Source organism: Staurois parvus, unplaced genomic scaffold (genome assembly GCF_062004578.1).
Source record: "Staurois parvus isolate SC_StPar_1 unplaced genomic scaffold, SC_StPar_1.0 ptg000264l, whole genome shotgun sequence".
NCBI lineage: Eukaryota > Metazoa > Chordata > Amphibia > Anura > Ranidae > Staurois > Staurois parvus.
Genome location: NW_028318060.1, coordinates 9,065,207 through 9,091,061, shown reverse-complemented (window position 1 = coordinate 9,091,061; position 25,855 = coordinate 9,065,207). Strand labels below are relative to the sequence as shown.

General features: G+C 42.2%; 1 protein-coding gene across 1 annotated transcript in view; it reads right to left on the bottom strand.

Annotated features, from left to right (window-relative positions):
* DDX43 (DEAD-box helicase 43) overlaps window positions 1-25,855 on the bottom strand; it is a 75,205-nt gene that overhangs the window by 9,433 nt on the left and 39,917 nt on the right. Inside the window, exons 11-12 of the mRNA XM_089681305.1 lie at window positions 14,968-15,068; window positions 2,958-3,045 (exon numbers count right to left, since the gene is read on the bottom strand). Coding sequence (XP_089537431.1) covers window positions 2,958-3,045; window positions 14,968-15,068 — 189 coding nt within the window. The remainder of the gene's footprint in view (window positions 1-2,957; window positions 3,046-14,967; window positions 15,069-25,855) is intronic.

Genomic DNA, 25,855 nt, shown 5'->3' with positions numbered 1-25,855 from the left:
AAGGTACCTTTACTCTGGACAGCAAGAAGTACAGAGTGAGGTGAGCAGAACCTCACATCCTTGGTTCCGTTATCGAACGTGCATACTAATTCTCTAGAGCAGGGTTTCTGAACCTTTTTACCTTGCATGCAGTAACCATTGGCAAAAAGTTTGAACTCTTGGGGAAAACCCTGAAAATAAATTTCAGTCCTACAGCTCATGGAACATTGGCTTTGATCAACGAGCTGTAGATATAAAATTAAAAAAGCATTAAAGTGGAACTTCACCTTAAAAAGGGGAAGTTCTGCGTTATGCCCTCCCCCCCTACATTGACGGTGAATTGGTAAGGGAACACACTGGATACCTTCTCTAACAGTAAAAACAAGTGGCTGCCATCCTAACCTATAACTGGCCTTTGCAACAAGGAGCACATGGAAGGCTGACGCATGTGAAAAAACAAATTCCAGCTCACTTACCAGCCAGTCTACAACAAACCAAAATCACCCTGTCCATCACTTCACGTTAAAACAAGGGGTTTAGATTGCACACATCTGAAAATATATGTGTAAGCTTCAGAGGTCACATCACAGCACCCCAGTGTACTAACTGTTAAGCTAATTCAGTTTGATGCATGCTAGCTGGTAAGTGAGCTGGGAATTTTTGTTTGCTGTTTTTTGACATGCGTCACCTATCCATGTGCTCTCAGCTACAAACGTTAGTTATAGGTGGGGGTGGTTGCCAATTGTTTGTAAGGCTGGTAATAGGTGAGGGGACAAACTGCATATCTTCGCTGCCATTGTGCTACCGCTGGGTGTCCAATGCATCCCTATACGTTTAGGAAGGGGTGGACTCTCTCCAGGCATACGGCACTTCATCTACCCATTATTATAGATGTGCTCCAACTTTGGAGACTCAAAATTGATAGAGTTAGAACTGTAGTACACGGAGCTGCCGTGGTGTGGCCTCTGCGGCTTACGCATAAATTTGTGTGCAAACTTAACACCTTGTATTAAAGTGAACTGTTAAACAGGGTAATTTGGTCAGTTGCAGGCTGTAAAGTGAGCTGGGAATTTTTGTTTGTTTTTTGACATACTGTTGTAACATACCTTTTCCCCTTGATCCCAGCTAGTCCTTCTCTTGTCCATCCTAAGTGATATTTATTATTTATCACATACAAAAGCCTGGGATAGACAGAAGAGAAGGACCGGTGAGGAACAGTGCAGTAATTAAAAGTATGCTTCTCTGCACTGCTCATAACAGGGTTTCTTCAATGGAGTTCTGCTGCAAATATTGTGGTGGATGTATATCCGCCCAATGTGGTTTTCAATGCGCACTGATAGTACGCATTGATACCTCATGCCTCCATTGTAGTTGTAGATCCAGTAAACTCAGAGGGCGGTACGGGGAGGCGTGCACAGAGAGGGAACACGTGACTGCATCAGGAGGCGACATCCTGTGTATGGCAGTGGTGAATGCAAATGTTTTGGTATCTCTCCTGAAGCAGTGGAAGCACTCTAGTGAAATTCAATAAAGCACTACCAAAAGTTTTCTGGAGGCACGACCCCTTAAAATGACATGCGCCAGATTCAAGAATCTCTAGTGCTCATTCTGGTAAATGTACCAACACATGTTGCAAACCATGTAGCTCTACAAAGTGGGACTATTATTGCTCCAGATTAAAAAATCATCATCTCCAGTTAGTAGATAGGAAAACTAGAGGTTACGAAGACCTACTTAAAGCAGAACTGCACTGTAGCTGAGCACCACAAACCAAAACCGGTATTTAATTTATTTTTAATATTCAAAACAAACCCACTCCTTTCATGTCTCATGCTTTATCTTGCTGAGAAATCACTTAGGAAAACAACCCCTAGCATTTCCGGCTGTGGCCATCCTAAATAAGGGCAGATGATTCATGTAGCATTTACATAACAGCAAGCTCCCCCCAAAAACTTTAAACTGCTACAACTACACAAGCCAATACAAAGGGATTTACATTGCACAGAGTGGGAAAACCTTTCTAGTTTTTACTGCAGTTGCTTTTCCTGAAACACAGTCATGAGGCCAGCATTTAAGCAGTAAAATGTAAGGTGCCCTCAGTTTCCACATTTTATAGGACATCCCTTAGATTGAATACTATATATCTAATATACTAATAAACCTCTATGATGTCTCCGTGAACATGGGGAAATTACTAATCCAGAAATTCCTGAATGTTTAAAGTTCCAAGGCTGGGATGCTCATCTCTGCTCAGCCTTAGGTATGAATTATAGGATTAGTTCAGCTTTTTACAAAGAAAAATCACAAAATGCACATTTTTTGTTTCTGGAGCCTCTAAAGCACTGTACCAGTGATCAGATAGCTGGTGTTATGCAGGTCTCCTGCAGACCTGTCAGTATATCCGTTTACCCATATGGGATGTGATGGCAAGCAGATCTAATGACAGCAAGATTTAATGAACCACCATGGCACTCCACAGTGCCGTGGAAGTTCATTGAGAACTACAAGCTGACAGCAGCTAAAGCGGTTGAAACATGTAGTTTATTCTTTTATGCTTTTTAAAGCAATTGAGACAGCTAGTAGGAAGAAGATCCTCCGCTAGATGTCACAACAGGGAGCTGGGACCACTCCGTTCGTAACATGTTGCACCCCAAATATGAAAAAGGTGAACTTATCCTTTAAGATTGGTGACGGTTTTCATTGCTCATATACCCTGGTCAGGTATCAGGAGCCTAACAGGAAAATAATGTTAATCAATTTTTTTTTCTTTAAATGCATTGCAGAACATACTACTTCTTACCATATATTTTAAGCAGTATAGGCTTAAAATGAATGGTAACAGCAAATTTTCACTAAGAAAATTATGTAAAATGATGACCCCCTAAGTGAAAAGCAATCCTGTGCCAAAAATGAAGAAATTGATACTCTTTTACATGTACAGTACTTATAATTTTTGAGACCTTAAGACTACCACTTACAGCCAAATCAAGTGTTCCAACATACACCATCAACGGATCTTTCAAGTAATTTCTGGCTAAACGTCGAACACCATCTGGCCAGGTGGCACTAAATGAGGAGGGGGGAGAAAAAAAAAAAACAAAAAACAAAAAAACACTGAGTAACACACAAAGTAAATTCAGTCTACATTAAAAAGTTGTAACCAACAGCTTTTCACACATTCTGAGACAAAGATAGCAACTAGGTACACAAATATGTGTATAAGAATGATTCATAAATATCAGATTTTATTTGAATGCTAGCAGGTTTTGCTGTTCAAGAATAAAGCAATTTTGACACACCTGTAAATCCTGTGTCCTGAAAATCTATGCAGGGCACAGGATTTGAATCCGATACTATGGGTTGCCACTACCTTCAGGTGATTGGACATTGGCAAAATTATTAGCTGGGTCCACCTCCTAGAGTTCCTATATATCCCTGCCTACTCCATGAGACTTCAATTTTGTTAGCAAGCAACACAAGTAAAATAAAATCCACACAGATGTGAACAGAGTGTACTCTAATTAGGAGGCTGAATAATCGGGCCTGTGTCCTCTCCCACCAGTAGTTGCCTCAATGTATTCATCAAAGGACTTGCCAAAGAAAAGCTTGCCCTCTCAAAGAGCATGCAAAAAAGGCATGGTTACCGCAATGGATCATTAATCCACATTTTGTAATAAAAAGTGTCTATAAACACGTGTTTTTCCATGTTTTGTAATAAAAGTATTTTTTATATTTAGCGCTGGACTGCAGTTTAGTGAAACAGGTATGGTCTCTTCCAGAGCCTGCAAGGGAATCGTGAAAAAAGCAGAAGCAGAATGGTGAGTTTGTTTTCTGTCACTCTGCTTGTGCTACTTCTCCCTCTGCCAGTCTATGCTCTGCAGTGTAAAGACTGCAATAGGCTGAAGGCAAGTCAAATGTAGCTTGCATTTTATTATGCACAATGGTTACAGAAAAGAATCACCAGCCTTTTAAAATAATCACATTTTGTTGCTTTGCAGCCTGAAATGAAGACAGACACAGGTTTTGTTTTATCCAGCTGTATTTACTCAGTGCACCTTATAAAATCCAAGTGAAAGATAGAACACCAACATCTCAGGAAAAAAAAAAAAAAAAAAGTTGGAAAAAAGGATCACGCCCCTTCTAAAAATGACTTGAGAACAAAAATCAGGTGTTGCTAATCACCTTCTCAATGGCACACAAAGTCATTTGACTTTCAACTGTGATCAGCTGTGGTCACTTTGATTAGCTCAGCATGAAAAGAGCGTTACTGGAATATTTCAGTCCTTGGTAGTGCAACTGCAGCAAACAATCAACTATGGGTGGCAAGGCACTGTCAAAACATCTTGGGGATTAAGTTGTGGACAGGAACAAGTCAGGAGATAAACAAAAACCAATAAACTTCAAAGGCTTTATCAATGCCTACAAACACAGTGAAGTCTATTATTAAGAAGTGTAAGGTATTTAGCACAGTACAGACTCTCCCTGGATCAGAACGTTGCTCCAAACTGGATGAAAGAGCCAGGAGGAAACTGGGCAGAGAGGCCTACATCTACTCTGAAGCAGTTGCAATAATTTATGACAAAAGAGTGTGCAGGTGACAATGTCACAAATTCTCCACAAATGTGGCTTGTATGGGAGGGTTGCAAGAAAAAAAAGCAACTCCTCAAGAAGGACCACATGCAGTCACAACTAAGCTTTGCCAAAATGCACCTTGGAGGTTCTGAGGCCACATGGAAAGTGGTGATATGGTCAGATGAGAATAATTATTTGGCCTCAACATAAAACGTTATATCTGGTTAATCCAATACAGCTCACCATCCAAATGACACTATTCCTACAGTAAAGCATGGAGGTGGTAATTTCCTGTAATGGGCTGTTTCTCTGCAGCAGGGACTGAGGCACTTGTCAGGATAGAAGGAAAAATGAATGGGGCAAAATGCCGTCACGTTCTTAAGTTAAATCTGTTGCCCTCTGCCAGAAAGTTGTCGATAGGAAGGTTTACCTTTCAACATGACAATGACCCAAAGCACACAGCAAAAATGAGAACACAGTGGTTGAAGCAGAAAAAGGTGAATGCCCTTGCATGGCCTAGTCAGAGCAAAGTCTTAAATCCAATTGGAAATCTGTAGAATGACTTGAATATGATCACAAACAGTCAGATTTAACTGAACTTCAGAGGTTCTGCAAAGAGGACTGGGCAAACATTGCAAAGTCTAGATGTACAAAGTTAGTAGAGACACAGCCCAACAGACTAAAGGCTGTGATTAAAGAAAAAGGTGGTTCAACTGACACAAGGTGGTGATCATTTTTTGCTTTTAAACTTTTTTTTTTTTTTTTTTAAGAGTTAGATCTTTCACTTGGATGTTCTAAGTTGCACTGAGTAAATATAGAAATACAGCTGGATAAAACAAAAACTGGCAAAGCAGAGTTTTATTCATCGTGTGTTATACACTAATCACCCATAGCACTGACCCCCCACATATTTATGAGCAGATCCCACTTGTGCTGCCAAAACACTCCAAATTAACTTCTGCATGAGTGATGGAACCCTAAGTTTAACAGAACATTGCCCAAAGCACCATACTGCCTCTACAGTCTCTACCTCTTTCCCAGGTTAGCATCGCACAGGCACCTGACCATCCACTTGCATGATGTAAAACAAAGCATGGTTTATGAGACCATGCCACCTACTTCTATTGGTCCAGATCTGATGCTCACATACCCATTGTAATTTAACAAGGGTCAGCACAGGTACCCTGACCAGTCTGTAGCTATGCAACCTTATACACAACAAACTGTGATGTGCTGGAACTAACATTTACCTTTTCTGCAATTTGAGCTACATTAGCTCATCTATTGAATCACAGACTACACAAGCTAGCCTATGATGCACATGGGGAGCATGACCTCTACGTCAGTTTTCTGTCTTTGGACCACTTTGGCAGGTCCTGACCACTGCAGTGAACATCCAACAAAAGCTGCAGTTTTGTAGTTGCTGCGACCCAGTTGTCTAGCCACTACAATTTGGCCCCCGTCAAAGTCACTCCAATCCTTACATTTGCCCAATTTTTCTGCTTTCAGCATATAACCTTCAGGGACAACATGTTCAATTGCTGCCTAATATATCCCACCCACTTTTAGATGTCATTGTAACAAGATTGTCAAATATTATTCACTTTACCTGTTGGTGGTCATGTTGTTATAAATAACTGGTGTATATCTGCCTAGAGCAGGGGTGGGCAAACTTTTTGACTTGAGGGCCGCAATGGGTTCATATATTGGACCCGGGGGCCGGACCAAGAGTAGATGAATGATGTGTATGTGTCATCCATAGTAAGTATAGTAATATTCCCCCATAGTAAGCATAGTAATTAATCCCCCATATAGTAATTCATCCCCCATAGTAATTCATCCCCTTACCTTTGCTCCGCGCGTTCCTCTCGCCGTGTTCCCGCGCTGTTCCGGTCTTCAGGGCGGACTATGAGAGGAGCCTAGCTCCCCTCACGTTCGTCACGCTGCCCCGCCTACACACATCCTGACAGCATCACGCTCCACGGGCCGGATTAAAAGGTAGTTTGCCCATTGCTGGCCTAGAGTGTAGCTTTAAAGTAGATTTGTTTGGCCCAATATGGTCCCAAACAAACTATTAATTTACATGACTATGCAGCTAAGGTGTATGCTGTAATATACTGTGGTAGCATTATCTACATAACAGTAAGCGGTATTGTGTTTCACAGCAGTTTGAGAACTAGATAGTCTGGCTTATTGCTTCTCTGTCGTTCATGATAAGCTTTGTACTTTTATTAAAGTGAGTACAAGGCCTCCTATGATTGGCCAAGGTGTAGAGGCAGGACAATGAAGGCACACTTTTCCCTTTGGGGATATAAGATTTCTCCCCATTCAGGAGAAGCATTCAGCCTGACTCTCGATTAGTTCTGACTGCAGTCAGGAAGTTGCCCCTAATGCTGTGAAACACAGCGCCACATAAACCAGGAATTGTACTTTAAGTTTAATCCTAGCTCCTTTTTATTTATTTTTACATATTTGTCCATGTCTAATACAGTGCTTCTCAACCTTTTTTCAGTCAAGCACCCTTTAAAAGTTATGAGCAATCTTGAGGCACCCTTTAAAATTATGGAGACTCAAGGCATCCCATTCTAACATATAACAAACATATTCTAATTTTAACTAATGCAGCAACACTCACACATGTAGGGACACCCAATGTTAGAGGGGATTTATTCTTCCAAAGAAAATAGAATACACTTTTGCACATTGAAACTGAATAGTATGCCAATGTTTCTCTTCTCCCTCTTTTTCTTTCTATCGCTCAGCTAATTTGACCCTATTACTCACAGAGAGGGGAAGGGGAGGGTAAAACAAGGATTCTGTGTAGGCTATCAACAGATGGCATCATTGGTTGTTAGGATGCCAGAGGTTAGAAGGTTGTAATAGTGCACAATGAAAACCTGTGGCTTTGTGTAATTAAAAAGGTAGGCTTGATCAATCTTCTGACTTGTACACAATTTTTGGCCAATTTTTAGGCATTTTGCCAAGGCTCCTCTGTAGAAACGTCAAGGCACCCTGGTTGAAAAACGATGGTCTAATATATTCATCTGTAATTCTACAGATCTAAATCTTCAGCTAATCAAAGTTCATTACTACATTACACAGTCAGCAGCATTGCAGAAGAGGTTGGCTGTGTGACTAGAACATTACAGTTGGCACCAAGTATTTTAGAGCTTTATGCTATAGATAGGATAGGTGAACTGGTTACTTGTCATCTTCCAAGCTCTTCAGTGCAGTATTTTAAACCCTGCTTGTTGCATTTTGTGGTACAATTTCCAGCAAGTGCATCTTCCATTTTACTACTGGATACATAATCCATCAAAAACTCACCACCATACATGAAAAAGATGTAAGGAGCTTCTTATGTTCATTGTTCCTAAGGCCTACACACTGCACTGAGCATTGTTAGGCACAGGTGAACCCTGCTGCTGGAGCCTGTCATACTCAAAGTCTGACAGCTGCTGCCGCCGGGCGGTACATTTAGCGATATGTATGTTTCGAGCAGTATGTACCCAGGGATTAATGCCCACAATGCAAGCAGTGTACATTCCAGGCATTAGTTCATGGGGGTAAACTGCCCTAAACAGAAATACAACCTCGTACCCCATCCAGCATCTGGCAGTGTGGCTGGATAGTGTGTCTGTGACCTACAGCTGCAGCAAAATCCTGTAGTCTCGTGCACTGGAGCCTAAAGTGTTACTAAATCCACAACAGAAAAATCAGTTTATATATGCAGTAAAGCATGCTTGTTATACTCTGTGGTAGCTAAGGGGTTAATCCTCTGCATTGCGTAAAAAGGTTGTTTGATCCTGCCTTCTCTGATCTTCCCCTTCTTCATAGTACAGAGCAGCAGTGGCAGGTCTGCACATGTTCTGTTTGGTGTGTATTTCTAGACTATATATTTTTTTTTTTGGGTGCATGTGATTGGCACAGGGCCAATTGGCACTGTCCAGACAGAGGGTCAAGGGTCATGCAGCCTCATAGGAAAGTCAGGAGAATGAAAACGCCTCCTACAAGAATAACCAGTGCTCAGCTGGACACTGGTATAAGTCACAAAACTGATATGTACTGCTACTACAATGGGAAAAAAATATTTATCAGTTTATTTTTACAAAAATAATTGCATTTCCATATTCTGTGTAATGTGGGAGCCCAGATATAGTGAATGCAGGGTCATGGGTTTACTAACACTAAGGCCCACAGTGGTCTTTCTACATTTTTGTGGACTTGCGTGTGCCAGTTAATTCTGGTTTGCTGGTGAAGTTATTTTTTCTGTTTTCCTTTGTGGCTTCTGACATAATTCTTATAAAAATTCTTAGATGTACACTTCCAGCTAAGCAAGCTGATCATTTGCCTCTCTGCCTGTTGGCCGACTCCAAAAGGAAGCCGCTCTTGGAACTTGGTTAGAGCCTGGGGTTACTGTGACTTCCTCAGAAGTGCTTGCTGAACCCCATTAATCTATATAAATTCCCAGAGTACTACACAGGGGAAGACCCTCACTTAGCTTAGCAATGGAGGATTACTGGTGTTTGCGAGTGGGGACACACAGGGCAGACAGCAGTTAGTCCACTGCAAACCCACAGAAAATGCAGTTTCTGTCAAATTAAACAAACATCAGAGACACTGGAGAGGAGATAATTTGGTAAGGGAGATAAGCAAAAAAAGAGTCAAAATGGATTTATGAAATGAGATGTTTAGTCCCCCATGGTTTAAATAAGGAATTTGACCTAACGTGTTTTATTAGTAATTTTTAAACGGTTTTTAATATTAATAGTTGTTATAATATATTTTTATTTAGATGTATTCATTGTATATGTATATTGATTTGATTATATGTATATATATAAATGGATTAAAATCATGTAATTATGAGAATTTATAATTATGAAATATAGGTAGTATAAATTAATATGAAAATTATTACAATAGAAGAGCATAGAACCCATATTATGGTTAAAAGTATAAAATATTAGTAAAAATATAAATGGAGAAGTAGGTTTTATTATATGATATCTGGAATGAGGAGAATAATAAATATATAAAGATAAATCTAAGCAGTGGATACATTATGGGGAATATAGTGGTCCCCACATATTATTGTGTATTTTATATATACAAAGTAGGCTTGTATTTACCCATACGGTATATATTTTTTATATATATATATATTTTTATTGTGTATATTTTAATTGTTAATAAATAAAATGGTATAGATATATTTTAATAAAATCATGTATTTAATAGGTATATAAATTATTGCTCACTAATGATCAAATTGTAAATGTGCCAAGATCCTGTTGGCTTGTAAATAGTGACAATGAAGTCAGAAATAGCATTAGGAACGAAGTTGAGTATATTGTATGGAACTGCTGATATGTGTATACATATCAGTAGTGAATTAGCATATATAGACCCCAGGAAAATGGCCGCGCGCATGCGGTCTACAAGAAAATGGCGCCGACTGCATATATATATATATATATATATATATATATATATATATATATATATATATATATATATATATATATATAGAGCAGGGCGGAGTGACGTCCAATTGTTTTCCCCCTGATGAAGCCACGTGACCCTGTGGCGTAACGCGTAGGGGAGGGGCTCTGACGTCACGACGCCGCGGTGGACGAGCGGCATTTACAAACACAGGATCTGGGCACAGCTCTGTTGGATACAGCTCTGTGGGAGACAGCACAATGTGAGTGGCAACTTATTTACAATAAAATACTTAACCTCACAAAGGATAAGGCACTATATTGTGGCTCTTTTTTACATGGTATCCCAATTTACTGGGAGGAGGAAATACTACTGATAATCATCCCTACTATCCATTGAGGCTCAGAGTGGAAGGAGGAAAAAGGGAGACCTCTGGTGGCAGGAAAAAGGCAATATAGATCCATGGCATGGATGGATATACAGTCATGGCCGAAATTGTTGGCACCCTTGATATTTCTCCAGGAAATCATGTATTTCTCACGAAACGTATTGCATTAACACATGTTTTGCTATACACATGTTTATTCCCTTTGTGTGTATTGGGACAAAACAAAAAAAGGGAGGAAAGAAAGCAAATTCGACATAATGTCACACAAACCTCCAAAAATGGGCTGGACAAAAGTATTGGCACCCTTTCACAACTGCGGATAAATAAGAATGTTACAAGCATGTGATGCTCCTGTAAACTCACCTGGGGCAAGTAACAGGTGTGGGCAATATAGAAATCACACCTGAAAGCAGATAAAAAGGAGAGACGTTCACTTAACCTTTGCATTGTGTGTCTGTCTGTGCCACACTAAGCATGGACAACAGAAAGAGGAGACGAGAACTGTCTGAGGACCTGAGAACCAAAATTGTGGCAAAATATCAACAATCTCAAGGTTACAAGTCCATCTCCAGAGAACTAGATTTGCCTTTGTCCACAGTGCGCAACATTATCAAGAAGTTTGCAACCCATGGCACTGTAGCTAATCTCCCTGGTCGTGGACGGATGAGGAAAATTGATGAAAGATTGCAACGCAGAATAGTCCGGATGGTGGATAAGCAGCCCCAAACATGTTCCAAAGACATTCAAGCTGTCCTGCAGGCTCAGGGAGCATCAGTGTCAGCGCGAACTATCCGTCGACATTTAAATGAAATGAAACGCTATGGCAGGAGACCCAGGAGGACCCCACTGCTGACACAGAGACATAAAAAAGCAAGACTACAGTTTGCCAAAATGTACTTGAGTAAGCCAAAAGCCTTCTGGGAAAACGTCTTGTGGACAGATGAGACCAAGATAGAGCTTTTCGGTAAAGCACATCATTCTACTGTTTACCGAAAACGGAATGAGGCCTACAAAGAACAAAACACAGTACCTACGGTAAAATATGGTGGAGGTTCAATGATGTTTTGGGGTTGTTTTGCTGCCTCTGGCACTGGGTGCCTTGACTGTGTGCAAGGCATCATGAAATCTGAGGATTACCAAAGGATTTTGGGTCGCACTGTAGGGCCCAGTGTCAGAAAGCTGGGTTTGCGTCCAAGATCCTGGGTCTTCCAGCAGGACAATGACCCCAAACATACGTCAAAAAGCACTCAGAAATGGATGGCAAAGAAGCGCTGGAGAGTTCTGAAGTGGCCAGCAATGAGCCCAGATCTAAATCCCATTGAACACCTGTGGAGAGATCTTAAAATTGCTGTTGGGAAAAGGTGTCCTTCCAATAAGAGAGACCTGGAGCTGTTTGCAAAGGAAGAGTGGTCCAAAATTCCGGGTGAGAGGTGTCAGAAGCTTATTGATGGTTATAGGAAGCGACTGATTTCAGTTATGTTTTCCAAAGGGTGTGCAACCAAATATTAAGTTAAGGGTGCCAATACTTTTGTCCAGCCCATTTTTGGGGTTTTGTGTGACATTATGTCATATTTGCTTTTCTGCCTCTGTTTTATATTTGTTCCAATACATACAAAGGGAATAAACATGTGTATAGCAAAACATGTGTTAATGCAATACCTTTTTTGTGTGAAATACTTGATTTTCAGGAAAAATATCAAGGGTGCCAACAATTTCGGCCATGACTGTATATACATAATATATGAAGATTACTACCTAGTCCTGAGAGGACAAAAAGCGCTGTTAGCCACTGTGTTTGGCTAAAGAAGGAGGCGAGCGCACATCTATCTATAGAGCACGGGGAGTGTGGCACGGCACTGTATTTGTCACCGAATATATTTAAAGTACAAAGAGGACTATTCTTTAATCAGCATTTATTTTGTTGAGCACCATATGTTGCACTGTTTTTAGCACATTAAGTTTTTTCATAGCACTATTTATATGATTACTGTTATATATGGAGCGCGGCACCTGTATATGTATCTGAAGATATATATACACATATTGTTATAAGTTTCTGTCACATTGTTCTCATTTCCCTTACTCCAGAGCAAGGTCTAACACATACACCCGCTCCAATTCCATAACTCCAGCTCCCTAATAGGTGCACACTACATGCACCCTGACTAAATTTGGCCATAGATTATAAAACTTTTCTTATTCAATTTCCTTTAAATTTACCTTCAACTATGTAGTGCAAGGGCATGCCTGATTGCATACAAAGTGAAAACGTTTAGGTTTTTCCTTATATTATATAGTTTTGGTAAATCTAAAGGAAAAATGTACAAGAAAATTGTGTATTGTATGGCCAGCCTTAGGCTGAATTTACAGCCACCATGTTATTCCAGTGGCATTAGTCACTAATGGAATTAGAGGAGGCCATCAGTCGCAAGCCTCACTTTTCCCCGATTAAAGTTCTAATAGATCAGGGGTGGGCAACTGTGGCCCTCCAGCTGTTGTAGAACTACAAGTCCCATGAGGCATTGCAAAACTGACAGTTACAAGCATGACTCCCAAAGGCAGAGGCATGATGGGACTTTTAGTTTTGCAACAGCTGGAGGGCCACAGTTGCCCACCCCTGTACTAGATCATAGCCTGACACACTTGCTGTGGTAAAAAACAAGGAAGATGTGGATTTTCTGCTTAAGGCATCTCAGGATAGCTTTCCTTGACTATTTAGGGAATCTTCCTCACACTCTTGCCGTATGTTGGTTATTGTGGATTCATTGATCGAGGCAACGCATACTAGTCTCTGGATAGATAGGCCTAGTGTTACACAGGCCCCATATATTAAAAAATGCTCCAAGAAGAGGAATACCTGTACAAAGTATTTTCCTACTCTGAATCACGCAAGCTGGGCCTTATACAGTGACTGGCAAAACTCTGATATGCTATTCCCCCTTCTGACAATTTTGAAACCTTGAATCCTATGGACATAGGATGTAACAAATAATCGTCCATCCCCACTGTGGACCTGGCCATTCTTGCACTAAATGCTGGATCTATCATTTCTATTAATGGTACCTCCCTTTAAAGGTTCAGTGAAAAGGTGTTTTGAGACTCTTTAAAAACATCCTTTACCCTAGCAGGTCCTGCCCTACAGCCGACCAGTGTCATCTTAGTTATTGCCCAAAATATGGCAAATTGGACCAGAGAAATACATGATGAACTTTCTCCTGAGACAAACAACTCAAATCTCTACTTTGTTACAATTTTTACCTTTGACCCCAATATTCTGTGTGTATGCCAAGGAGAACCTGATTCGTTAGATCTCCAGAAAATCCCTAAACTTTCTGTGCATATGTGCAGGATTGCAAACCCTAAACCTGGTTGCCGCTCTATTTGAGCTTTGTGTAAAACTAGGACCTACTCTTCAATAGTGTACCCAAGGAACACTCTAGGCATACTGTATGTACCACCAATGTAACACATCAAACAACAACAGTGTCCATGGGTCCCATATTATAAACACACCAGGGTATGAATACCATTTAATATGTATTGGGGTGCAGTGCAAATGCAGAGTTCACCAAATTAAATAAGTGTAGCCCACAAATAAAATTCTACTTCATGGCTTAAGCAGCTTGGGAAACCACTAGCACAGCATACTTAGGAGAATACAGCCATACAGTGTTCATTCAGGGGGAATATTAACATTAATGCTCCAGAAATCCATATTGCATACTGCATCATCCAATCACCGTAAGCATAAAAATGTTTATGCATTCCCAAACGTTTAGCCATCCAGAGTCCACGTGTAGTTTCTGGTGTGATAGGTGCCCTTTGGGAGCTGGGAAACCAGGTATTGAAAGAGCCTGACCCATTTCTCTGGCTTCATCAGCAGTACGACTGAATCGGCAGCCCAATTACATGCAAGAACCTCAGTGGGGGGCTCTGCAACTAGCTGTGACAGGCAGCCCCATTGAAAGCAATGATATTCCGTCCATTTGAGTGTAATCACTGAAGCAGTGTTCACATGAGAGTAAATCTGCCCTGGACAGACTGCCTGCATCCAGGGCCGATAATTCGCATGCAATTGCTGCTTAAGTGATAACACACAAGTGGGTGGAATAAGCTGCGAGAGTAGGTAGCTTCCCATTGCTTCCAATGAGGTTGCCTCTAGCAGATAATCGCGGAAACACCTGCTGAGGTTCTCACATGTCATCAGGCTGCGGGTGCATTTGCAAGTGTGAATGTACCCTAAAACAGCTCCTGCATACAATTTTCCGGTTTGCCTGGAGCTTAGCTTTAATAGCACTCAATTTTGCAGCATCTCGTGAGCGTTACATGATCTAGGACATGGAACACTTGTAACTTTAGAAAAGTGAAAGGATATCAGCAAATGATGGTCTGGCAAGTATCTACAGCACCAAACATATTTGTGAATATCAACCTGTTTCTCCTCTTCTTAGTACCAATGTGCTTGGCAATTCTTAGCAAAGCCACCTCCTTGTGATAACCCATCTCTATAGTAAAAGCTAGCATAAACATGTAATATACAGTTCTACACACAAAAATCCAATGGTTATCAAAACACAATTTACCTTGTCATTACAGTTTGTCTGTCGGGTCGAACATCAAGCAGTATCTTCATTATTTGGGGTTCAAACCCCATATCTAGCATTCTGTCAGCTTCATCCAAAACCTGTTAATACAGACCTAGTTAACATTCTTGTATTAGAAGCACTTATCAAAAGAGCCACAAACTGCCAACCCTAGTAACAGAAAGAAGGTTGGGGACAAAAAATGAGGACATAACTCACGCAATAAAAAAATGAATTTAGCTACTCATAGCAAGGCAAAATTTAAACAATTAAGCTATTGATTATCACTAAGGCAAAAATGAAGGAACTGATAAAAAACTGGATTTTGTTACCGTAATTAAAATAGGTCCTCCATTCTCAACCATAGGGTTATATCGCCACCTACAGGAATAGAACACTAGGCAGAAAAAAAAAAAAACAACTCGGCACCGCCTATGGGCAGTCCTGGCTGATATAAACCCCCTCTCTGCATAGGCAATCCAGTTAGTAACAAGCAGTGTAAGCAAAGAAAAAAAAATTCAGAGGGGTGGGTGCTGTGTCAGTCAACGAACTTGGAGAAAGGAATTTTACAGTGAGTAAAAAAAATCCTGTTCTCTCGTTGACGGACACAGTGTCTTCCATTCTCAACCATAGGGACGTTCCAAAGTCGCGGCAGACAGTGAGGGGTGGGAAAAACAAAGGCCAAAACCAAGCCAACAGGAACAGAAGAGCCCAACCAGAAAACAACCCCCCAAAGAGAGAACGGAAACCTTAAACAGCTGCTTGCAATACTTTGTAGCCAAAACATGCATCTGAAGATGACAAGACATCCAAGTTGTAAAATTTTGTAAAGGTGTGCACAGACGACCAGGTAGCCGCCTTGCAGATTTGAGACAGACGCCTGATGACAGAAGGCCCAAAAGGCACTAAGCGACCGAAGAAGTGTGCCATTACGGGAAAGGGAGGAACCTGACCCTTAATGGCGTAAGCTTGAACCACTGTCTGCCAAATCCATCTAGAAATGGTAGCAGAAGGCACTGCCACACCTCTCCTTATCCAAACTAAAAGGGCCACCTTTTTGGGACAGCAAGGGAATCTCTGATTTTCTCAAAGGGAGGCTATTGGATAACAGAGAGCCAGATTCAGATCCCATGATGGCAACAGGAGGTATCACATGCCTAACTCCTTGAACAAAAGTACATATCAAAGAGTGCGAGGCTAGAGGATGTTGAAAGAAAACAGAGCGGAAACCTGGCCTTTGATGGTACTTAACGCCAGCTTCTTCTCAACACCCTGTTGCAGAAAAGACGAAAAATTCTAGCCACCGAAAAAGAACGAGGATGAACCCCCGCAGACTCACAACAGGAAATATATGCCTTCCAGGTGCAATGGTATATCTTCCTAGAAGTAGGCGTTCAATCCTTCAGCATGTTAGGAATTACCGTGCCTCTAACAGACTCCGTCTCTCAGAACTTGTCTTTCAATAGCCAAGGTGTTAAAGCCAGTGGCCATAAAGCAGGGTAGAAGATCACACCTAGAAACAGAAGATCTGCCCTGAGCGGTAGGTGTCACGTTGGCACACCAAGGGCGGTGAGGCCAATCCGGAGTCACCAAGATAACCGGAATGCCTCCGGCCTCTATCGTTTGCAGCAGCCGGGGTAGAAGCTTGAGAGAAGGAAACTCAGACATCCATTGCGTCTGCAAGCAGATCCCTCGTCCTGGCCATGAATCATCTTCCTGTTGAACCAAGATGCCAGGAGATCCACGTCTGGAGTGCCCGACCGGCAAATCTGATGAAACGCGTATGAATGCAGGGACCACTCACCTTGGGCCAACATTTGACAGCTGAGATAGTCCAACTGCCAATTTTCCACGTTTGGGATGTGCACGGGAGAGAGCCGCTACATGACGCTCTGCCCACCTGAGAATGCGGGAGGCCTCTAGCAATGCCGCCACACTAAGTGTCCCCCCTGGTGGTTGACATAGGCCACTGCTGTGGCACTGTCCAACTGGATCTGGACCGGGTGCCCCTGAAGACGTTCCGTCCACTGTTCCAGGCACAACCTGATCGCCTGAAGTTCCAAGACACCGATTGGTAATCAGGACTCCTCCAGCACCCATTGACCCTGGGCCGAGCTTGTCCCCAGCACTCCTCCCCAGCTGAACGGGCTGGCTTCTGTTGTGACCATGGTCCAATACAAGGGAAGACATGATTTCCCCTCCTGGTCTTTTGACCCAGACAAACCTGGGTGCCCAAGGAGTCAGGGGACTTGTCCCACGTGGACAGGATTTCCCTATTTAGCATCCTTGTATGGAAAGGAGCGTAAAGGACCGCCTCAAAAAGGCAGACCATCAGTCCCAGGACTTGCATGCAACAGTGAAGGGAGGGCCACCTGCGGGACAGCAACAAGCGAACCGCCGATTGAAGCTTCTGTAGCTTGTGCAGAGGAAGGAACACCTTGGTCAATGCTGTGTTGAGAGTCAGACCCAAATACTCCAGCTTCCTGGTTGGGATCAGAGTGGATCTCTGGATGTCCAGAATCCACTTGAACTCTTGCAAGGTGCTGATCAAAATCGCTACGTCATCCCTCAAGGCAGAGCGAGACTCCACCCTCAGTAGAAGGTCATCCAGATAACCAATCACGGCAATCCCCCTTCTGGGCAAAACCAGGACAGGAGCCAGCACCTTGGTGAAAACCCGAAGAGTGGAGGTGAGACCAAAGCAAAGGGCAGCAACACAAACAGATAATGCTCTTCTACCACAAACAGAAGGAAATGCTGGTGTCCAGTAGAGATGGGGATGTGTAGGTAGGCATCCTTGATGTCGATAGGTGCCAAAAAAATTTCCTTGATGAAGGGAGGCCCCCACTGTCCAAATGGACTCCATCTTAAACTTCTGCACACGCACAAAACAGTTCAGGGCCTTGAGATCCAGGATCAGGCGAAACCATCCTTTTTTTGGGACCGTAAACAGGTTGGAGTACAACTCCCGAAACCGTTCTGAATCTGCGACTGGAACAATTGTCACTTGACATCGCAAATCCTGCACTGCCCCGTATAAGGCTTGCAGGCAACTTAGAGAAAGATGCAAGCTGGAAGTAAAAAACCTCTCTGGAGGACCAGACTGGAATTGTATTTTGTACCCATACAGAATCAGCTCGTGGACCCACTTGTCAGAAATCAGGGAGGTCCACAGAGAGGCAAAGCAGCAAAGACTGGACACAGGTGGGGGCAGACCTTCATGCTGGGGAGGTCTTGTCCGCCGGCTTGCCAGGCTTGGAAGTCCAGGGTTGACTGGTTCTCCCGTAGGGGGCCTTGAACGGTTTGCAACCCTTATCAATGGATCTAGGGGGCAAAAAAGCTTGTGTACAGAAAAAGAAGGACCGTGCTTGTGACGCGTTTCCTTTCCCCGTTGAGACTGCGGAAGAAAAAAGTACTTTTCTTCCCCCAGTAAGATTTTTTATGAGGTCATCCAGGGTGGCCCTAAAGAGGCGGAAGAGATCTTCAGAAGAGATTCATCAAAGGGATAATACACAGCAAACCGTTTAGGGACCACAAAAGGGCCTCTTAGGACGTTCCCAATCCTTGTAACCAAATTTGTCAAAATAAGGATAAGGGAACACCTTCGCTGCATGCTGTGGTTGAGCGTGCCAAAGGGGACAGACACCTCCACGACTGCCCCAGAAACATCCTCCATCTTTAAGGTTTCTCGCACAGAGATAATAAGTGTGTCCACCAGAGCCTTTTTGTGTGCAACGGCAGCAGCAGAGGACTCACTCCTCACTGTTGGAATGGTAGGGGACCTAGTCAGCAGGACATGCAGGCAGGCCCGCAATTGCAGCGGCAGAGCCAGATTCAGAATCTGATGAAGCAGAAGAGGGTGGGGGGGGGTCACTTCTTGCTCACCTTACGCCCTAACGCCACCTCCACCCAGGAAACAAGACTCCAGGACTGCCGTCAGGTGGGAAAGCATGGTCCTGAGGCTCTGAAATGGGACCCACAGAAGGAGGACAGCCTGGTGCACAACCCCAAGGTAACTTCTAGCACCCAGAAGGTGGTCCAGACCAAGGTAGTGCTGTGACGCGGACATCCAGAGTCTGGTCATATGCACCCCTGCAAGGAGCTCTTGTTCCATGGCAGACTATGTGAGAGTCAACCTGAGGCATTGCTCTGTGGAGAACTGTGGTTGTTCAAGAGTGTAATGTGGTTAGGACAGTGGACCATTTCTTGCTTTAGTGCCCCTTCAATATAGAGGTCTATAAGTGAGTCGGTGGGGTTTTGGGTATCCCTTTCCTTTCCCCCACAAGTTATGCGGATTGGGCATACAGGGCTTTTCAGACTCATCGAGATTTTGATTGAAAAAAAAAAAAAAAAAAACTTTTTCTAGTCAGTTATTACATGTGGAATGCATAGTGTCAGCCTTCCACTCAGAAAAAATACTTCTGGTGGAGGTGGTGGTGTACAACATTTTGGATGAGGTTTGGGAAAATCCCAGGTCCGGAAAATGACAGGTGGAAAAAGAAGCTTGGAGAAAGATTTGGAGAAATAGCTGCGGTCAGTCTCTGGGTGTGTGAAATTTTCTGTTTTTACTTCCCCTAGATTTTTATAAGATCAGATTTTTTAAAAAAGGCTGCATGTATGGGTTAAATGTTTAGACGTTTCCTAACCAGAGGGTGTGTTTAGATTTGTTGAGGTGCACTAGAACAATAATAAAATATGTTTGTTTGGAATATTTAGTTCTGTTTATTTTTTTTTCAGGCAAAGCTGTTTTTCCAAACCCCAAGTGGGCTTTCATATGTGTTGCACTGAGGAGAGGCTTCAGTCTAGCCACTTTGCCATAAAGCCCAGATTGGTGGAGGGTTGTAGCGATGGCTGTCCTTTTGAAACTTTGTCCTATCTCCATACAGAATCTCTGGAGCTCAGTCAGTGACCATTGGGTTCTTGGTCACCGCTCTTACCAAGGCCCTTTTCCTCAGATTGCTCAGTCAGGCCAGGTGATCAGCTCTTGGAAGAGACCTGACTGTGCCAAACTTCTTCCATTTGAAAACTATGGAGACCACTGTCCTATTGCCTTGCAATAATCCTGTCTCAGAGTTCTACAGGCAATTCCTTTGACATCATGGCTTTTTTCTGATACATCTTTACTGCAGAGCCACCCCTTGGGAATTGGGGGGCAAACTTCATCTCACCTGCTACAAGGACCTTCAGGGGCACAACTTCCCATCTGGGAATCACTGCCCTGATCAATAGAGTACTCTGCCAGTACACAGGGCAATATTACAAGGTTCCATTACGCAGAGTCTGGTGTTGCCGTGCAACTTAATAAGAAGTCCCTATGTATCCAGTATGAGGTCCAGGTGTTGTTCCAATTAGCAGACTGCTGTAAGCAACAGATCCGGATAAGCCCATGTCCTCACCCCAGACTAAATATTTGGGGAAAACTGGCTGAAGAACAATTTTTGTGCAGAGACTGCACAAAAAAGACCAACACATAGGACACTAGCAAAAATCTTAAGCTATGCCTAGCTGGGTGAGGTTATGCCTGGGAGGGGCTTTCCGGTCTTGTTTGCCAGTGTTGAGCCGGCTCACGTATATGCGAATTAGATGCGTTTTAAACTGTATCCAATTTGCACATGTGAAATAATACTGGTTACAATAGTGCCTGTTCATATTTATGCTGTGTGGATTCAGTGTGAATTAAAAAAAAAAAAAAAAATCCTATCCGTTTTCTGTGCAGTGTGGTCCGGTTCAGGTGCAAATTCAGGCTCATTATCTTCCAAGAACGCAGAGTTGCACGGCATCAATTTTGAACAGGATAAAATCCTGACCTGATCTAAACCACTGAACAACTACTTTGTCAATTAGCTGTGAAAACAGAGCTTCAATTCACACGTGTGAATACACACGGAGGTGGCAGGATAACCCTTTCATAATGGATATGAAAAAACCCTGTGTCCTGGGATGTATGATAAATAATGATTACCCTTGCATGTATAACTAGAAAATCTACAATTTCTGGGGAAATTGTGTAAAGTGTTCTTGCAAGTAACCCTTACCAAGTAATGATGAAATGTAAGCAGTGCACATAGCAAGCCTGACAGAGGGAGAAATGGATTTCAGCTTGTATTTTGGAGCTCACAGTCCAGCCTGTGTGACTCCGCTGCGTGTGAGTTATGTTTGGTTGCTATAGCAACTCACTCAGTCAGGAATGTCAGCAGCTCTGTTCTAAACACTCTGTTTAAAGTTGCCAACTTCACTGGCAATTGCCATCTTCAAACACTTGTAGTTTTAAAAGTATAAATGCTACAGCAAAGAGCTGTAAAAATTATATTGTGATAATCACAAGAAGCAGGGCTAACTTTTGATGTATAGTATGTCTCTGAAAGATAAAAAATGAAGGCACAGTCGCAGTTTAAAAACGTCCCTTAACATTTCAGGTGGCTAGAGTGGATTTTCAATGAAAGTCAATGGGAGGGGTGAGTTGCAAACAAATGTTCATATTCTGAAAACTATCAGGAGTATGTCCTAGCCGTGAACATTTTTAGTGACAGCAGGGTTAGCTGAACGTTTTGATATAAGATATGTGTAGGTGGGCTTGAAAATGACAGAGGGATGGCAGTTTACAAATCATGTTCTGATTTTTCCTTCTACACTCTAGCTGTGCTCTGCTGCCGCTGTACATGCACCATTAATTCCTATTTCGCCACAAAAACCGCGATATTTCTTGAACGATTCGGCGAAACGTTCCACAAATAATAGCAATCCGATCGGGAACAATCCGGGTTGCTGACTGGCTTGCTGGATTAATCCCTCCATTGGCTGATGTATATCTCTGGGATCCCTGTCCTGCTGTCCTGGGAACATGACATCTAGTGGCGAGAGATCAGATGACATCATCCCCTTCAGTGGCTTCCTTTCAGAGTACCAGGAGTAGGTCTTAATTACTCCATGCTCCGTGTGCTGAGACATCTGGTTAGTGCAAGCTATTCTCAGTTTTTTCACCACAAGAGTCACGAACTTTCCTCTGGTTTCTCAACCTCGGATGCACCACAGAAGTCACGAGTTTAATATGCTTATATTTCACGTTTTATTCTTATCGTGAATTTTGCTTAATTCATATTTACTATATGTGATCAGTTTATATTTAATATATGTGATCAGGTTAATTTCCAATATATGAGCGCTGCATACCGTTACTACATACTATCCGAAGTTTTTTTGAGGTTTACTTTCTATGCCAGCAGCTCAATTTATTGATCTATTAATTCACATACTCATATATTTATTTGATTAATAGACACCTAGCGCTGTTGTACTTTATTCCACTTTTTGACCAAATTTATAGACATGTTTTCATGTGAAGTTTTAGAAGCTAAGGCCTCTCCTTTTGTTATGCAAATGAACCAGTTTGACTGGATTATGAGCTCAGCAGAGGAAGTCAAGCTAGAGAGGATATGATGCAACAGTAAGTTAGGAGGACTTTTGAACAGGCATCTGATTTAGATAGAGTTGTTTTGGAAGACGAAGACGCAACAGCTTGTTCTGAAACAAAAAGGAGGAACATACTGGGTCTGAAGACAGGAGAAAGCACTTGTGCAAGAATGAAGTTCTTTCCATCAATGGAAACAACTAAGTCATTATTTTAGTGTATGCCTATCACACAAATTGTCAGCTTGTTTTAGCCAGTCGTGTTTTAGGCATATCTTGTTATGATTTGTGTTTTCGGAAGTTTTATGTGTTGACATTTTCTTGTCTTTTACCGCAAAGTAACCTAAAAGACAACGTAAAACAACTGGGGGCTTATGGCTGGATTTGCGCTAAAGCTCAACTGAAGCAGACCCGCAGCTCAACTGAAGCAGACCCGCTTTCTGTGGAATTTTCTGTTGCTTGTGCTAGGAAAAATGCTGCGTATACATGGTTTACAAAGAGTAAGGCTGCAGAAAGTTCTCGTGTTCAGGAAGAGAAGTGCACCCTACCTACCTGGGCCAAAAAGAGTCAGTGGATGTTTGGTGCAAGGGAGTTCACTAGGTATGCTTCTCCTTTGAACATAGCTTAGGGTGATTGTGTCTGATTTTTCCTCAGATTTTACTCTTAAAAGGTTTGGGTTCAGTAAGGGAGAGATGCGGGCAATAGCTGTGTTTGGTTTAAACTTCCTGCATGCTCTACATATTGGGAAAAAGGTAGAAAGAGACTTGTTGAAGAGCTGCTTACAGCGGTGAGAGTGTTTGGAAGATATTGCAAACAAGGCAAGGGATTCAGAAAGTAGGGAACTCAAATTCAAACCTGCAGTGGCTTCGAAATGTGTTCAAATCACTGTAGGCAGAGCTGAAGATTTGAATGAGTGGTGTGCAGCCCTCATGAACAAGTCTAATGATGGCGTAACAAAAAGGACAAATGCCTAAGCCTGTAAGCAGAAGACATGTGCCACTGTTACTTCCCATAAGCGGGAAGCTGGGAATCTAATCAGCTCAAATAGAGGCGGCTGAGTCGAATCCGATAAAAGGAAGGCAAGGCCTATGGTCTCCAGCAGACACATATGGACTGATTTACTTAAGATTGGGGTCCCTAGAGAGGAAAAAGATAGGATTCCTACACCAGCTTTGTTTAAAGATGGAAGCAATTGGCTGGGAATGGTAAATTCAGTCACATTTAGATGTTTTTTTTTCAGACTGGGGCATATTGCTAGAGTGCGCCAAGCTGTGAAGACTTAACAGCAGACCAGTGTTCTCAAGACAACATGGAGAGAGGAGCAGATTTATTATTTCCGCTGGAAATCTATGCCTTTCCATGAAAGTGTTACAAGGCAAGAGTGGGCACCCTACAATAGTTTTGCAGTTTGCAATGGGCAGATAGAGATAAGTGAGCAGTGAGCTACGTATTTTGCCACAGTTGGAAGGAACATAAACTGGACATTAAAAGTCTACAAACCCTTGTTACAATGTCAGGTTTCGGTGATGCAAAAAAAAATAAGACAAAAGATAAATCATTTCAGAACTTTTTCCACCTTTAATGAGACCTCAATTGAAAAACAAACTGAAAACTTTTAGGGGGGAGGGTAAGATAAAAAACTAAAATAATTTGGTTGCATAAGTGTGCACACCTTCTTATAACTGGGGATGTAGCCGTGTTCAGAATTAAGCAATCACACTCAAAATCATGTTAAATAGGAGTCAGTACACACCTGTCATTGAAAGTGCCTCTGATCAACCCCAAATAAAATTTCAGCTGTTCTAGTAGGTCTTTCCTGACATTTTCTTAGTCGCATCCTACAGCAGAAGCCATGGAACACAGAGAGCTTTCAAAGCATCAGAGGGATCTCATTAACAAGTATCAGTCAGGAGAAAGGTACAAATGAATTTCCAAGGCATTAGATATATCATGGAACACAGTGAAGATAGTCATCAAGTTGAGAAAATATGGCGCAACAGTGACATTACCAAGAACTGGACGTCCCTCCAAAATTGATGAAAAGACGAGAAGAATCTTGTCTGGGAGGCTGCCAAGAGGCTTACAGCAACATTAAAGGAGCTGGAGGAATATTTGGCAAGTACTGGCTGTGTGGTACACGTGACAACAATCTCCCGTATTCTTCATATGTCTGGGCTATGTGTTAGAGTGGCAAATCGAAAAAAAAAAAAAAAAACATCCAAGCCCGGCTACATTTTGCAAAAACATACCTGAAGTCTCCCAAAAGCATGTGGTAAAATATGTGTTATGGTCCGATGAAACCAAGGTTGAACTTTTAGGCTGTAATTCCAAAAGGTATGTTTGGCAGAAAAACATCACTGTACACCACCAAAAGAAAACCATACCCACAGTGAAGCATGGTAGTGGCAGCATCATGCTTTGGGGTGGTTTTTCTTCAGCTGTAACTGGGGCCTGTCTTTGGAGTGGGGGAGGAAACCGGAGTACCCGGAGGAAATCCACGCAGACACAGGGAGAACATGCAAACTCCAGGCAGGTGGTGCTGTGGCTAGGATTCGAACCAACGACCCTAGTACTGCCAGGCAGAAGTGCTAACCATTTAGCCACTGTGCTGCCCATTTATCTTTGTCTCATTTTTTTTATATCACAGAAACCTGACATTTTAACAGGTGTGTGTAGATTTTTTATATCCACTGTATACTCTGCTTTGTCCCTTACTCTTAAGGTAATGAACATCAAAGAGGTGGAGTAGCCAGAGCAGATGACCAGGCCAGATCGGATGAGACAAACCAGAAGAGGAGATGAGAGCATGAGGAAGATGCAGATGTTTTCCTGAAGTGGTTGAATTGGTGTGGACTCTGAGCATTTCCTTATGACCAGGAGTACAAGCAACCTTCATCTGGGACTCTTTCCAACTATGTTACACAGACTGCCAAGGACATTGCTAACCTTGCTCAAAAGGAATGTTCTAGGGACAAAGTCTGATTGTCCAGAACATAAGGGGGTCCAAAGGGAATTTTTTCCTCCCATTCACAATAAGGGGGTTTATTTCACACTTTCCTGCCTTTGAGAAATGCTGAGTTTCACATTTGTTCACAAATCATGCTGTAAAAAGGAGGTGGTTTGTGTTGCTTTACTATATTTGGTGATTTTCAAAGCTTGGATATGTTAAATTTATAGATATGTTTGAAGACCATGTGCTATTTTAGAAGCTAAGGCCTCTCCTATTGTTATGAAAATGAACCAGTCGGACTAGTTTATGAGCTCAGCAGAGGAAGTCAGGCTAGAAGAGAGGATATGATGTAACAGGAAATTAGGAGGAGGAGGTCTTTTAAACAGGTATGTGATTTAGACCAAGACAGAGTTGTTTTGGAAAAACGAAGAAGCAACAACTGTTCTGTAAAACTTGTTCTGAAACAAAAAGGAAGAACACACTGGTTCTGAATACAGGAGAAAGCAGTTGGGTAAGATTCCATCAATGGAA